The 17,148-nt window shown below is 39.0% G+C and overlaps 1 protein-coding gene across 1 annotated transcript; it reads left to right on the plus strand.

The window, feature by feature from the left end:
• The first annotated feature begins 303 nt into the window (after nt 1–303).
• Nucleotides 304–1,331, plus strand: LOC122427512 (60S ribosomal protein L5-like). The gene has a single exon (XM_043447053.1). The coding sequence runs from the start codon at nt 357–359 to the stop codon at nt 1,248–1,250; it is 894 nt and encodes a 297-aa protein (XP_043302988.1). The 5' UTR covers nt 304–356; the 3' UTR covers nt 1,251–1,331.
• Nucleotides 1,332–17,148: the final 15,817 nt, after the last annotated feature.

A 17,148-nucleotide genomic window follows, 5' to 3' on the forward strand; every position in this document is an offset into this window, starting at 1 on the left:
CTGCAGCATACCAGGCCTCCATGTCCATCACCAACCCCCACAGCCTACCCAAACCCATGTCCATTGTGTCAGTGATGCCATCCAACCATCTCATCTTCTGTTGTCCCCTTCTCCTCCTGCTCTCAATCTTTCCCAGCATCAGGGCCTTTTCCAATGAGTCAGCTCTTCGCATCAGGTGGCCAAAATATTGGAGTTTCAGCTTCAGCATCACTTCTTCCAGTGAATATTCAGGACTGATCTCCTTTAGGATGGACTGGTTAGGTCTCCTTGCAGGCCAAGGGACTCTCAAGAGTCTTCTCCAGTGCTGGTTCTGCAGCTCTGTGACAAGCCGCGGAATCGGGGTTCTGTTCCACAGGATGGGGTTTGTGAAAGTTGTCAAGAACAAGGCCTACTTCAAGAGATACCAAGTGAAATTCAGAAGAAGGCGAGAGGGCAAAACTGACTACTATGCTCGGAAACGATTGGTTATCCAAGATAAAAATAAGTACAACACACCTAAATACAGAATGATTGTTCGTGTAACGAACAGAGATATCATTTGTCAGATTGCTTATGCCCGTATAGAAGGAGATATGATAGTTTGTGCAGCTTATGCTCATGAACTCCCAAAATATGGTGTGAAGGTTGGCCTGACAAATTATGCTGCAGCATATTGTACTGGCCTGCTGCTGGCCCGCAGGCTTCTTAATAGGTTTGGTATGGACAAAATTTATGAAGGCCAAGTTGAAGTGACTGGAGATGAATACAATGTGGAAAGTATTGATGGTCAACCTGGTGCCTTCACCTGTTACTTGGATGCAGGACTTGCCAGAACTACTACCGGGAATAAAGTTTTTGGGGCCCTAAAGGGAGCTGTCGATGGAGGCTTGTCTATCCCTCACAGTACCAAACGGTTCCCTGGTTATGATTCAGAAAGGAAAGAATTCAGTGCTGAGGTACACCGAAAGCACATCATGGGTCAGAACGTCGCAGACTACATGCGCTACCTGCTTGAAGAAGACGAGGACGCTTACAAGAAGCAGTTCTCTCAGTACATAAAGAACAACGTGACTCCAGACATGATGGAGGAGATGTATAAGAAAGCTCATGCTGCGATACGAGAGAATCCAGTGTATGAGAAGAAGCCTAAGAAAGAAGTTAAAAAGAAGAGGTGGAACCATCCCAAAATGTCACTTGCCCAGAAGAAAGATCAGGTAGCTCAGAAGAAGGCAAGCTTCCTTAGAGCTCAGGAACGAGCTGCCGAGAGTTAAACCAAACCACAATTTTCTATCAAGATTTTTCAGATAAGACAATAATAAACTTATTGAACAAGCAAAAAAAAAAAAAAAAGAGTCTTCTCCAATACCACAGTTCAAAAGCATCAATTCTTCGGCGCTCAGCTTTCCTTATAGTCCAACTCTCACATCCATACATGACTACTAGTTGGCCCTATGTATACCCTGGTCCTCTGTATATGCAGTTCCTCATATCAACAGTTCTGCATCCCTGGATTCAACTAACCAGGGATGGTGTAGTAATGAAGTATTTACCATTGGAAAAGAAAATCCACGTATAAGTGAACCCACGTGTCAAACCCATGTTGTTCAAGGCTCACCTGTATATTGTTGGAAATGGCATGAGTTCATTTCCCTTCATTACTCAACAGTAGTAACCTAAAATTCTATGACCCTATGAATTTTTCTCTCCGATACCTGTGACTTTCTGGTGTCTCATAGTCATAACTCAGAACAGCTGTTCTCATTGTAATGCACTGTTGAGGGACTAGATTAAATGTCTCAGACTCTGAGATATTCCAAGCAATTGTTTGGATTTTTCAGAATACTCAGAACCTGGTTTCTTATGCTTTACTCTCTTTTCTAGACAATTTTGGCAAACCTATAGGAAGGGCTGTCATGGTCAATAGATACTGAGTTTTCAGCGTTTGCTCTTTGAAATTTCAGATTTGTATGTATTTATCCAATTTTTACTCTTATTCAAGTGACTTTTACATGGTCATTGCTGTATCAGTTAACTCTTGGTAATAGAAAGACTCATTCAAATGGGCTTAAGCAAAAGGTAAGTTTTGGTTCAAGTAACTAGGACCTGGTTTTTCTTTCTCCATCTGTCAGCTTTTGGGTCTCAGCTCTCTTATCTATCTTTTGGGTCAGCTGTGTTCTCAGATAGACAACCCCCACCTGCTCATAAAATAACTGGAGGAATGCCAACCTCACAGCCTCTTAAGTTCATACCCAGTGGAAAGAAAAAACATATATCTTCTGGTAGCATTTTTAAAAGTCAAGGACTTGAAACGTCCTTGAATTGCACTGGTTTAGGTCAGGTACCCACTCAGGAGCACAGGTGCAGTCTGTCTTGGGCCTGGGTCATGACGCCACTTGATGTAGGCATCAAAATGCCATTGAGACATCATAGACTGAGAGTGGGAAAAGAGTAAATTACCCGGAAGAAAATTGGAGACTGATTCTGCAAAGAGAGGTAGGTAAAGAAAAATTATGGAATGCATTGGTTAGCACTGCCATTGATGGCTCTGGGTGATTAGATTCTTTTTAAAGAGTACAGCTATTAACCAGCTTGGGTAGCTGTTTCTAAACTCAGCAAATGTCTGAGTGAACATAAAGTTTGGGGCTTCACTTAGCCTTAAGAACTAGAAAAACTAAAAGAGTAAACAGACAGTAAAACCTGTTAAAATAACTCTTCATCAGAGAAGTGTAAGCTTGAGTAGGCACTTGGGAAGTTGTTTGTAACTAAGGGAAAGAAAGATAAGCGTGTATATGTACTTTCTCTTACAAAAGTGATTTATTTATTGTTGCTTTCAAAAAAAATTTTATAGTGACAAGATAATATACATTCAGTGCAACAGTGTGATGGGGAGGTGGAAGTGGAAATACAATTTAAACTAAGGTTGCTAGCAAGAAAGAGACCTTTAGGACTCTGCATGGATAGAAAAAAAATTTTTTGAACAACTACTTCTTTTATTAGGAAAAGTACAACAGCAATTTATGGTCATTTTATTTCTTACCAGTTTCTGTGGGATGTTTGAGATATTTATCAAAATGAAGTTAACTTTTTAAAAAATATTTATTCATTTATTTATTTGGATACATCGGGTCCTGGTTGTGGCACATGGTTCTCTAGTTGTGGTGCTCAGGCCTAGTTACGCCACGGTAGGCAGGATCTTAGTTCCCCAACCAGGGATCAAACCCGTGTCTCCTGCATTGCAGGGCAGATTCTTAACCACTGGACCACCAGGAAAGTCCCCAAAGTTAACTTTGGGGAATATAAATGAAGTTAGCTTTTGACAATATTAATCAAAATCAGTTACTTGAAGTCGCTATATGAGTGAGGTCTCTCTCTTTGGGTAGAAAGTGACTGAAACCCAAGTCAGACTAGCTTAGGCAAAAAAGAATCTGTGTAGGAGGGCTCAGCTAGTTCTGAGATGACAAGGACACACCTGGGCCTTGCAGACAAGGAATCAGGGATTCAAACACCGCCCCAGAGTCTTTTCCTTTAATCCCTTATCTCTGTTTCTCTTACTCTGGCTTTCTCTCCAGGAATTATGCCAAAAACAAATAGAAGGTTTTCTCATTTTTTTACCATTTGCACCACAAGGGAAGCCAAGAATACTGGAGTGGGTAGCCTATCCCTTCTCCAGGGGATCTCCCCAACCCAGGAACCAAACCAGGGTCTCTTGCATTGCAGGTGGATTCTTTACCAACCGAGTCATCAGGGAAGTAACTTCTCAATTTGTCTTAGCAAGGGAGTAAGCTTCTTTGTCCGCTGTCAATTTTTCAAATCCTAAAGAAGGACTCTCATTGGTCTGGTGTAGGTTATCTGCTTACTCAGGACCAAAGCATTATATTTTGATCAGCCCTACTTGATATGGTTAATCATCTCCAGTCCAATTTGCTCAGGCCAGGAGTTGGGATTCCCTAAAGACGCTTGTATAGAAAAAAAAGGCATTTTCCAGAAAAAAGAGGATCGGAATGCTAGGTCAACAAAACCAGAGATGTTCACATCAAACATCCAATTCTTTTATTAATAATAAAGAATATTAATGCCAATAAACATAATATCACTTTAACAAGTAGAGGGTTACAACTGCAATGCTAAAGCCCACACACCAAGCTAAAATGCTTGGCACAGGCAGATAACCCAAACATTTCACAGGCAGTTGTCCAGCTTTGTTCACTGCCCACCCTTCACAGATCACCTTCCTGCCCTGCTGAGATCATGCAATGCCTGGTGAGAGTCAGACCTCTGCCCAGATTTCCTAAAATGAATCCTAACTTTAGGGAGAGCTCAGAGTTCTTTTCATCTTTCACCTGCTTTTGACCTTAAGCTTCAGTTCTAATAATTAGACCTCTGCTTTGCTCACCTTTACCTAAGCCAAATTTCCCCCTCTTTGTCCTTCTATTCCCCTACATGACACTAATAGCCCTTCTCAGACACGCTTTTAAAAGGAGTAGGACACAAAATCTTGGTTTCTAAGTATCAGTATCATTTTCCACTCGAAGGAAACAGGAGTCGTCAGAAACGACTGATTCCAAATCTAGACGAGGGAAGTAGAAGATGAGCCTGAAATAGCTTATTGTGCCAGCAAATAAAGAGGTGCTCAAAAATAATGGGGAATGTCAGTTTGTAGGGCTCCTTATCTTACTTGAATTCCTAGCCCTATATAAAACTACTAATCTCATCCTCCCTCTTGAAACCTCCTCTAACTTCTGGTCATCTTCTCAATGCTAGCTCCCTCTAAGAGTATTTTCTGGTATCTCATTTTCTGCCCAGTCATCAGACAGGTGTCCCTTGGGGTTCTGTCCTCAGCTGTCTTCTCATTCTATTCCCTCCCTGGGTGATCTCAGCTAATCCCGTAACTCCAGTTGTTATATAAACAATGGCTCCCAAATACATACTTTTAAGTGTGTTTATATGTGGGTAGAGAGAAGAGATAGATTTAGCACAGAGACTTTGTTAAAGCTCCAGAATCCATCCTGGATATCTCCTGGATATCTCCACTTAGTTTAATTCTCTGATATCTCAAAGATAACCTGCTAAAAAAGACATTTTTCATCATGTCATCTAATATTCTTTATTCTGTTTCTGGTACTACCAACATCTGACTCTCGAAGCAAGAAATTCTGTGGTTATTCATTTTTGAAAAAACTTTTTGTTTTGGGGTATACAGCCAATTAATGGGCTTCCCTGATGGCTCAGATGGTAAAGAATCCACTTGCAATGCAGGAGACCGGGGTTCAATCCCTGGGTCGGGAAGATCCCCTGGAGAAGGGAATGGCTACCCAGTCCAATATTCTTGCTGGAGAATGCCATGAACAGAGGAGCCTCGCGAGCCACAGTCCATGGGATCGCAGAGTTGGCCACGACTGAGCAACTAGCACACAACACGGCCAGTTAACACTGCTGTGATGTTTCAGGGGAACAGAGAAGGGACTCAGCCACACATACATGTGTAGCCACTCTCTCCCAAGCCCCCGTTCCATCCAGCCTGCCACATAACACTGAGCAGAGCTCCATTACGGTAGAGACTTGTTGGTTATTCATTTTAAACACAGCATTATGTACATGCTAGGGTTATTCTTAATGTCAGTGTCTTTCAGGCAGAGACCAACAGGAACACATCTCTAGCTGGACAAGCTGAGTTAATTACTCTTTGCAGTGAGGGAAGATATACAGCCTAGGGAGCCCTGGGACTCAGAAGGAGAGTGTTTGAAGAAAACTATTAAGGAATTTGGGATTTGGTTGAGTGATTTGAGAGAGGACTGAAGAAACAGAGGTCTGCTCTAGACTGGCCGCCATTGGAAAGAAGCAGCATTTTACTATTGGGAACTCAATACATCTTATGTGCAGGAAGGACACCAGAGGAACTATATAACACTATAATTGGTAAAGAAGTAGCTATTGTTCATTTCAGAGACAGGGGCAGAGTGTTTGATACTTTGTGAATGGCATAGTGACCCTGTTTTTGTCTGTGCTTCCACAAAATTATCAAGTAGAGTTGTTTTGTCTCATGTTGTTATGGTCACTGAATAATCTTGTCTGATGCTGGTGTTCTGTGAGATTCTTACGCCAACAGAAAATAACATGGCCTGACTCTGAATGCCAGGTCAGCGTCAGGAAGTCAACAGCTGCTTTTTTCCCTTCTTTCTCACTCATTACTGTCATTCACATGTAAATTACTTACCAAGTCCTATTAATTTTACTTCCTACATATCACTAGATCTGTCCCCTTCTCTCCATCTTCTTTTCTGCTTCTTTAATCCCGGCTATTATCATTTGTCATCTAAATTACTACATCAGTCACCCCAGATTTCGTCTTGCTCCTGTTCTGGTCCATCCGCTACCCTCCCCCCAGTTAGCCAGAATGAGGTTTCTAAAAATATCATCCCTGCTTAAAATCTTCGTTGGTTATGTTATCAGCCATACTGCTAACACCTAAATGGTAAAATTAAAAATCACGGAGGTTAGCAATGAAATAAAACTTCTTTTTTCTTTTCTCCCTAAGAGGAATTAAGAAGGGTGGAAGAATTTATTTTTATACAAGAATCAGCTGAATTTGGAGACCATTTTTCACATACTGACTACCTCTTAAGAAGTTATGACTCAATACAAATCAATACAGTGACATAACCACTAAAAACCAATGCATTATTGACACCATTAACGGAAGTATATTGTCCAGAACAAGAAAATGAAGTTCAGTTCCATTCTGGGCAACACATTTTAAGAGAGACATCATTTAAAAAAGTATGTCCAGAAGAGGGCAACTAAGACCGGGAGCTTCTGGAAACCATGTCATACAGATAAAGAGAAAAAGTGCAGCTTAAAGAAAAATAGGAATTTGACAAGCGTTTTCAAATATCTGAAGAGCTGTCATATGTAATAGGGACTAAATATATTTTGTACAGTTCTGGGGCAGGATCAATCCTGAGGATTACAAATCATAGGAAGATTGATTTCCACTCAGTATAAGGAAATACTTTCTAATAATGAGAACTGTCCGATAATGGAGTTAGCTTCTTGGAACTCCAGGTTACTAGAAGGGTTTAAGCCAAAACTGAATAACTGTCTGGAAAGAAGTCTGTAAAACGGAAGTTGTTAAACCATCTGTGATAAAGGTATAGTTTTTTTAAATCAATTATGATCTAATACTTTTATAAATTATAATAAAACTTAGTAGGATGAAAAGAAAAAAATGAAAAGTACAAACTTAATTTTTATTGCCTAATTCAATGAACATAAAATTTAATTTTAGTAAATAGAATTAGAACAAACCTGAACATGCACATTCAGGATTAATATAGAAAATTTCTATGAAAATTCGCTATGGAGAACAGTGTGGAGATTTCTTAAAAAACTGGAAATAGAACTGCCATATGACCCAGCAATCCCACTCCTGGGCATACACACTGAGGAAACCAGATCTGAAAGAGACACGTGCACCCCAGTGTTCATCGCAGCACTGTTTATAATAGCCAGGACATGGAAGCAACCTAGATGCCCATCAGCAGATGAATGGATAAGGAAGCTGTGGTACATATACACCATGGAATATTACTCAGCCATTAAAAAGAATTCATTTGAATCAGTTCTAATGAGATGGATGAAACTGGAGCCGATTATACAGAGTGAAGTAAGCCAGGAAGATAAAGACCAATACAGTATACTAACGCATATATATGGAATTTAGAAAGATGGCAACGATAACCCTATATGCAAAACAGAAAAAGAGACACAGATGTGCTGAACAGACTTTTGGACTCTGGGAGAAGGCGAGGGTGGGATGTTTTGAGAGAACAGCATCGTAACATGTATATTACCTAGGGTGAAACAGATCACCAGCCCAGGCTGGATGCATGAGACAAGTGCTCGGGCCTGGTGCACTGGGAAGACCCAGAGGGATCGGGTGGAGAGGGAGGTGGGAGGGGGGATGGGGATGGGGAATACATGTAAATCCATGGCTGATTCATGTCAATGTATGGCAAAAACCACTACAATATTGTAAAGTAATTAGCCTCCAACTAATAAAAATAAATGGAAAAAAGAAAAAGAAAGTTAAAGTGTTAGTCGCTCAGTTGTATCCGACTCTTGTGAACCCCCTAGACTATAGCCTGCCAGGCTCCTCTGTCCATGGGATTCTCCAGGCAAGAATACAGGGGTGGGTTGCCATGCCCTCCTCCAGGGGATCTTCCTGACCCAGGGATTGAAACCACATCTCATGTCTCCTGCATTGACAGGTGGGTTCTTTACCACTAGAGCCTCATGGGAACCAAATTTCTATAACTCTTAACATTTTGTTGTTCTTCAATTCTAACTGAAGAAAACTATGAGTGAATTAGCAATTTTCTAGATGAGCCCAATATAAGTATACTTTGAATAAACACCCTGCATATTACTATTTTAAAGTTTTAATATTTCAAAATACCATGTGACAAATGAGCTTGTTTCTTTCTTGTTAAAATATTTAATCCAGGTTGGACTGGTGACAATGCTACTTTCAGGAAATGATGTACGTCTAAACTACTTCTATGAGATATTTTAATATCATTCCTAAGAAGGAACTGAGCTGACAAAGGGGTGATGGTAGAAATGGAAAAAAGTTTTAAGATAATTTCAGCATGAACTGTTCGTTTTTAACTTTTGGACAAAATGAAGGGAGTGATCCTGAAACTTCAAAGTTTATTTTTAATTCTTCATTAGTTGCCAATTAGAACAATATATCCTATAAGTCTATAATTAAATTTAAATCATCTTTTGATGAAATAAATGGATTCCAGATCTATTAATTGACTGGACTTTCTTTTAATGGAAGATAAAATTCAAAACATTCTATCAAATTAATAATAGTTTGATGAAAACTGTTTGCAGATGTGCAGCATCAAGATAATCACCACTTCCACTGACAATTGTTAAATTATGGAACATGTAATCACAATCTGTAGAAACCCTGTTCTTCCTGGCCTCTACCTTTTGTTTTTGCCCTTTGACTTTATCTTCCACTGAAAACATCTTGCATTCCTGCTTTGAGTAGACCAATTTTGAAGATATCAAACAAGTTAACAACTCTAGATGGCCAATTTATATCTAAAAATTTGGAACCAAGCTGGTTTCTTGAAGTGAAGCTAAATATTCAAATATACTCAACAGAATTCCCCCATAGATAACCATATCTCAGCATGTAATCATAGTTGTTTATAATGTTTTCTAATTATCACACAATAAAAAGAATAATTTGAAATTTATTTCATTAGTCTTTATATAATTTATAATATTTCCTAAGTCACTAAACACACTGTTTAATTTAGCTGATGAACTTCTTATACTAAGACTTTCTGAAAGGAAGTGGTATGTTGACTTAAATTCTGGGTCAAGCTCCTTAATTTAAGTAATTACTTCAGAATGTTTTCTTATCATTGAAGCTATGATTCTAATTGTATTCCTACTCAAAAATTCAAACCACATTCACTAACATTGTAATCTTTCTGTTGTTTACAGATAGTTATGTTTGTCAGCAATGAAGCTAAAAAGAGAATCGTTTGGACTTATCTTTGATTGTCTAAGGCTGGGAGCTGGGGAGGAGAGACAGCAAAAGGGATGATGGAAATGTTCTTGATCTCGCCAAAGCAATCCTGAGAAAGAACAGAGCTGGGGGGATCACGTCCCCTGACCTCAGACTATACAACAAAGCCGCAGGCATCAAAAGATGCACAGAGCTAGACACATGAGCCAGACAGAGCTCAGAAATAAACTCGCACATTTACGGCCAGTTAATCTGTAACAAATGAGGTGAGAATGTACAGTGGGGAAAAGAACCTCCTCAATGAGTGGTGCTGGGGAAAATGGACAGCTACAGGGAAAAGAATTAAACTAGAACGTTTTCTTATACCATATAGAAACAAACTCAAAATAGACTAAAGATCTAAACATAAAACCAGAAATCATAAAACTCCTAGAAGAAAACATCAACAGAACACTCTTTGACATAAACCATAGCAATCTTTTTTGGATCTGTCTCCTAAGGCAATAAATAAATAGAAACAGAAATACGTGTATGTGACTTAATTAAACTTAAAAGCTTTTGCAAAACCAAGGAAATCAAAATGAAAAGACAAAAAGAAAATAGTTGCAAATGATATGATCAGTAAGGGATTGATACCCAAAATATATAAACTGCTCATACAAAATAGAAAATTCCATTTTAAAAATGGGCGGAAGACCTCAACAGACATTTTTCCAAAGAAGACATACAGATGACTGTATGCAAAGAGGCAGATGCAAAGATGCTCAACACTGCTCATTACCAGAGAAAGGCAAATCAAAACCACAGTGAGATACCACCTCACACCTGTCAGAATGGCTATCATCAAAAAGACCATACACACACACACACACACACACATACACACACACAAAACGACCACAAATAACAAATGTTAGTAAGATCATAGAGGAAAGAAAGAGAACTCTTACGCACTATTGATGGGAAGGTAAATTGGTGCAGCCACTATGGGAAACACCATGGAGATTCCTCAAAAATCTAAAAATTAGAACTATCATATGATCCAGCAATTCCACTCCTGGGTATGCACCCAAAGAAACAAAAGCACTCAGTGGAAAAGATACATGCACCCAATGATCACAGTAGCATTATTTACAACAACCAAGGTATGGAAGCAACTCAAGTGTGCAGAACAGATGAATGGAAAAAAATATGTGGTGCATATATATATATATACACACACACAATGAAATACTACTCAGTCATAAAAAAAAGAACAAAATTTTGCCTTTTGCAACAACATGGATGGACATGGAGGGTATTATACTTAGTGAAATAAGTCAGGCAAATGAAGACAAATACTGTATGTTAAATATGTGCATTTTATTGTATGTAAACTATAACTCAATAAGGTGGATTTAAAAAGTGGTTCTCCAAGAAGCAGTCTTCCCCACAAATCTAATCCCCAGTGAGTACTTCTTTTCCTGAACTTGAATGAAAGTACACAATTTATCAATTGATTACCTAATGTCTTATTTCAGCTTCCAGTTGTTAAGCAGACCATACAATCTTACTGTTTAACTCTTTCCCACCTCCAGTGTGTGTGGAAAAGAGACAGTATTAAAATAAATGTTCTAATTGATAATGAAATTATCAGTTAATGAGCGTATCAGTGAGGGATCATTCAAGTAAAGCTGGTTTGTAAGCAAGAGTTAAGAATTTTTTTTTTGCACATCAGGAAAAAAAACTTCAGTTAATTTCTTACTGCGGGGCTTCCCTGGTGGCTCAGTGGTGATGAGCCCAGCTGTCAATGCAGGAGACACAAGTTCGATCCCTGAACCAGGAAGATTCAACTAAACCCGTGCACAACTCTTGAGCCTGTGCTCTGGCGCCTGGGAGCCACAACTACTGGTGAGCGGTGGCTGCGACAACTGAAGCTCGGGCTCTCTCGAGCTGTGCTCTGCAACAGAAGCCACTGCAGCGAGAAGCCTGCACCAAAACTAGAAAGGGGCCTCCACTCGCCACAACCAGAGAAAAGCCCGCACAGCAGCGAAGGTCCAGCACAGCCAAAAATAAATGAATGGTAAATTTTTGAAAACTTTTTACTGACAGTCAACCATACGCTGAGCATTCAGCTCTGTCCTACAGACACATGACAATCTAAACCCAAGTGTAAATCAGTTAAGATTAGTGATTCCTACTGTGACAGAATGGCCACTGTATCTGCTGCTTCTTTCAAAAGGTAGAGAGTCCCCTTCCCCACTCCTGGGACCGGGGATGGCCTTGTGGAAGCGATGTCAAGCCCGTTCAAAGGCTTGGCCCTAAGAGACTTTGCAGCTTCCAATCTTGTACCCGTGAGACCATGAAGCCATGTGACCAAGCCAGGCCTGGCTTGCTGGATAATGAGAAACACAGGTCCTCTTATTGCCCTAGCTGATAGGCATTCAATCACTGTGACACACGGATGATGCCATCCAAGACCAGCCAGCCTCATCAACCCAATTAATGACCTTGGATGGATAAGCCCAGCCTACACCAGAAGAATACCCCAAAGAACATTAACTAAAATAAAGGATGGTTGTTTAAAGCCAATGAGTTTTGTGGCAGTTTGTAACTTAGCCAATAAATAACAGATACTCAAGGACTCATCTGAAGTTCTCTTAAAAGACAGACCAAGTCATTTAGACATTTATCAAAAAGTTATTAAATCCTTGGACTCCCCTGGTGGTCCAAGGGTTAAGAATCTGCCTGCCAACACAGGGACAGGGGTTCAATCCCTGGTCGGGAAGAGGCCACATGTCATGGGGGCAACTCAGCCTGTGTGCCACAACTACTGAGCCCGTGCTCTAGAGCCCGCAAGCGGCAACCACTGAAGTCCACTCGCCAAGACAGCCCACGCTCAGCAACAGAATAAGCCACTGCAATGAGAAGCCCGCGCATCCCAACGAAGAGTGGCCCACACCCGCCACAACTAGAGAAAGCCTGTGCACGGCAACAAAGACACAGCACGGCCAAAAATAAGTAAATGAAAATAACTTTTCAAAAGTCATTAAGTCCTTAAACTGGAAGTCTAGGTTGAAGCTGACATGTAAAGAATAATTTATTTCTCCCTGAAAATATTAACCAGAAAACAACGTAAAGTGTCTCTGAATGGACAACTAGAATGAGTGAAGAAATAATCTAATGCTTTAATAGTAAACGTATGATTTCAGGGGCATAGCCAGTGGAATGCTAGGGCTGGTTCACACCAACCTTTGAAATTCAATTATTAAACTTTCAGAAATGTTGTGAGCCAGCTGCTAAACCATTGGTAGATTAAATCAGCCATGATAAGCGTATTTACACCATGGAATCCAGTTGTTAAATCTCTACTAGTATATCGCTGGGCACATCTGCAACTGGAGGCAAATTTCATGAGTATGTATATACCTGTATACATATTAAAATATCCTTGGGACTTCCCTGGGGGTTCAGTGGTTAAGAATCTGTGCTTCCACTGCAAGGGGCACAGGTTCAATTCCTAGTCAGGGAGCTAAGATCCTGCATGCCATGTGGCATGGCCAAAAATAAAAATAAAATAATAAAATATCCTTAATAGTTAAAGAAGACATTGGTTGGCATAACCAATGCCATGGCATAACATTCTGCCATGATATGTAATTTTGGGCAAGCCAATTAGTCTTGGTAAATCTGAACCCATATATGTAAAGTCTGTGCCCAAAAATCATCTTTTAGGTTTCTTTCAGATCTATTATTCTATCTCCTATGAGTGTACTGATGGTAATTATATCTGGATGGCAATGATGGAAAAGGTCAAGGAAGCATTCAAATGATCACACTGTGCTAGTGACTACAAACTTTGCTCTAATTCAAGACAAACTAAACTGATAGTATAGTAGTAATTACATGTGCTTGGGGTTATGAACAGCAAGGAGGTCCAACCAGTCCATCCTAAAGGAAATCAGTCCTGAATATTCATTGGAAGGACTGATGCTGAAACTGAAACTCCCATACTTTGACCACCTGATGCGAAGAACTGACTCATTGGAAAAGACCTTGATGCTGGGAAAGATTAAGGGCAGGAGGAGAAGGGGACAACAGAGGATGATATGATTGGATGGCATCACCGACTCAGTGGACATGAGTTTGAGTAAACTCCGGGTGTTGGTGGTGGACAGGGAGGGCTGGCATGCTGCAGTCCATGGGGTCGCAGAGTCAGACATGACTGAGCGACTGAACTGAACTGGGTTATGGAGGAGGAAGAGGTGAATTCTGACTAGAGGGGAAAGAAAGGAAGGTCAGTCAGGAATGAGATCTCATCTCTGAGTCCACAGTGGTTCAAACTCTGTAGGTGCTTAATAAAACCTGCTGAAATTGGGCTTCCTGCAGGAAGATACTAAATAAATGTGAGGTGATTTTAGTGATGTTACTAAATCTAAGTGGATGCCTTTGGTAGAATTAGAAAACACATTACATACTCTGAGTACTTCTTGCCTGTGCATTGAAGTCTTACTTTCAAAAGGTTAAACAGTACATTAGAAAATAGTAGGGGGCTAACAGCTGAGCTGTAATTAGGAAAGTATTTCTTTACCACTGGAATAATTTTTTGGTAAAAATATTAGCAAATAATTTTGAACTTTGGTGGAAAAAAATCTAAGAAATCATTCCTTTTGCCTATAAGCAGTGGAAATACTTATCCATGCCTTCAGCAAAAGAATGGTTTGCTAACTTCTTGTGTTTATACACTGATACCCAAGTTGACTCATTTCTGAATACACATCTGAAACTGAAAAAATATTCCTTGATGGAATTCTCCCATCCAAAACGAAGGCACATGATGTCTTGTTTTCTTCTTTTCTTAAAAAAGCTTGAATCTAATTAAGGTTGCATCTGAGAATATGTGGAAACTACTCTATGTTGCATATCAATATCATTCCAGTACTAATGTTATTATGTGCTTAGCTGTAGGCATGTAAGAACTAGGGCACAATGTGACAGAGCCTTTAATTGCTGAAAAACCACAGAACTTATGCCCGGGGGCAGTGGGGGGAGGGGGAAACACACAGATACAAAAATTCTCAAAATTCTACACAATTTCTGGAGTTTCATAGATACTTCCAACCCAAATCTCATTTACAAAATCCTTTGGTTAAAATCTTCTGCAAAAATCCTCAACAAAATATTACCAAATCAAATCCAAAAAAGTCTAAAAAGAATTACGCACCATGACCAAAAGGGATTTGTCCCAGGTGTGTAAGACTGCTTCAACACTCAGAAATCAATTAATGTAATCCATCAGTATTGAAGAAGTCAGAGGACTGATGACCATCTGATTTTAATGCTTATTATAAAGCTACAATCATCAAGAGAATGTAGTATTGGTGAGTGAACAAACAGGTCAGTGAAACAGAGTCCAAAAATAGACCCATACAGCAGTCAACTGATCTCGGACAGAGGAGTAAAAGCAACAAAAGTGAGCATAGAATGTCTTTTTAACAAATAGTACTAGAACAACTAGACATCCACATGCAAAAAAAAAACTAAACATAAAACTTTTCACCTTTCACAAAAATTAGTTCAAAATGGATTACAGATCTATACACAATAAGCAAAACTATAAAACATTTAGAAGATAACACAGGAGAAAATCTAGGTGATCTTGGGTCTGGTGATGACTTTTTTAGATACAACACCAAAGACACGATTCATAAGAGAATTGATAAGCTAGCCTTCACTTCAATGAAAAATGTCTGCTTTTTGAAAAGACACTGTCAAGAGACTGAAAAGAAAAGCCATAAACTGGGAGAAAATATTTTCAAAAGACACATCTGATAAAGGACTATTATCTAAAATATGCAAAGAACTCCTAAAATTCAACAGTAAGAAAACAAATAACCCAATTAAAAATGGGCCCAAAACATTTTAACATTGACTGTAGTGATGGCTACCCAACTCTATGAATATACTAAAAACTATCTAATTATATACTTTAAATGGGTGAATTGTATGGCATACGAATTCTAACTCAATAAAGCTATCAAAAAAAAAAAAAATGGGTCAAAGACTTTAACAGACACTTCACCAAACACATACAGATGGCAAAGAAGCAGATAAAAACATGCTCCACATTCTATGTCATCAGAGAAATACAAATTAAAACAAGACACCACTACACACTATTTACAATAACCAGGACATGGAAGCAATCTAAATGTTCATCGACAGAGGAATGGCTAAAAATGTGGTACATACAGTGGAATTTTAGTCAGTCATAAAAAAGAATGAAATAATACATACCATCAGCAGCCACATGGATGGACCTAGAGATTATCATACTAAGTGAAGTCAGACAAATATCATATGGTGTCACTTATATGTGGAATCTTATTTTTAAAAATGATACAAATGAACTTACTTATAAAACAGAAACAAACTCCCAGATTTTTTTTTTTTCTTTTGATGTGGACCATTTTTAAAGTCAATATTGAATTTGTTACAATATTGCTTCTGTTTTATGTTTCGGTTTTCTGGCCATGCGGCCTGTGGAATCTTAGCTCCCCGAACAAGGAATCTAACACAACCTCAGCACTGGAAGGTGAATTCTTAACCACTGGACCACCAGGGAATTCCCTCATAGATCTTGAAATCAGACTTATGGTTATCAAAGGAGAAATGTGGGGGGAAGTGATAAATCAGGAGAATGGGATTAACATACATACTACTATACATAAAATAGATAACAAAGACCTACTGTATAACACAGGGAACTCGACTCAATATTCTGTAATAATCAATATAAGAAAAGAATCTGAAAAAGAAAACAGATTATAACAGACTCACTTTGCTGTACAGTTGAAACTGACACACTGCAAATCAACCACATTACAATAAAAAATTTTTTAAAAATAAGAAATAGTCCTTTTAAAAACAGCTATTCACCAGGATGCAGTAACAGCACTGTTTATAATAGGGAACAAATGGAAATAATGATTATGTCTAATGGTATGCGTGCACGCTAAGTCACTTCAGTAGTGTTGACTCTGTGCAATTCTATGGACTGTAGCCACCCAGGCTCCTGTCCATGGGATTCTCCAGGCAAGAATACTGGAATGGGTTGCCATGCTTTCCTCCAGGGGATTTTCCCAACCCAGGGAGCGATCCTGCATCTCTTACATCTCCTGCGCTGGCAGGCAGGTTCTTTACCATTAGTGCCATGGGGGAAGCCCATGTCTAATGGTATGGAGTTACTTAAATTATTACATTCCAGTTTATAAAATAATATGCATCCATTAAATGAGAGTACTGATACAGAAAAAAAAAAAAAAAAGCATGATACTAAGTGAAAAAGCAAAATAAATAGAATTATTTTTGGAAATACATTTATGCAGCAAAATAACCCAGGGAAGAAAGGTAGCAAAAATGTTAGTGTTATCTTTAGATGGGACAATTATAATTTTATTTTCTCTTTATTTAGTCTCTAATTTAAAAAAATGATACATTATATTCATGGTTAAAAAGCAACATCATTAGAAAAACTAAGTAGCTTAGTAGATACTAGTTAAGCAGACACTACGCTCCTTAAGAAGGGTCCACTTTTTGTTATTGGCCTGGCAAAAAGTACAATGCCTCTTCATAGTAGT

This window comes from Cervus canadensis, chromosome 25 (genome assembly GCF_019320065.1).
Source record: "Cervus canadensis isolate Bull #8, Minnesota chromosome 25, ASM1932006v1, whole genome shotgun sequence".
Taxonomy (NCBI): domain Eukaryota; kingdom Metazoa; phylum Chordata; class Mammalia; order Artiodactyla; family Cervidae; genus Cervus; species Cervus canadensis.

What these genes read in the sequence shown, in the direction of transcription:
- LOC122427512 (XM_043447053.1), top strand. Translation starts at nt 357, where the DNA reads ATGGGGTTTGTGAAAGTTGTCAAGAACAAGGCCTACTTCAAGAGATAC.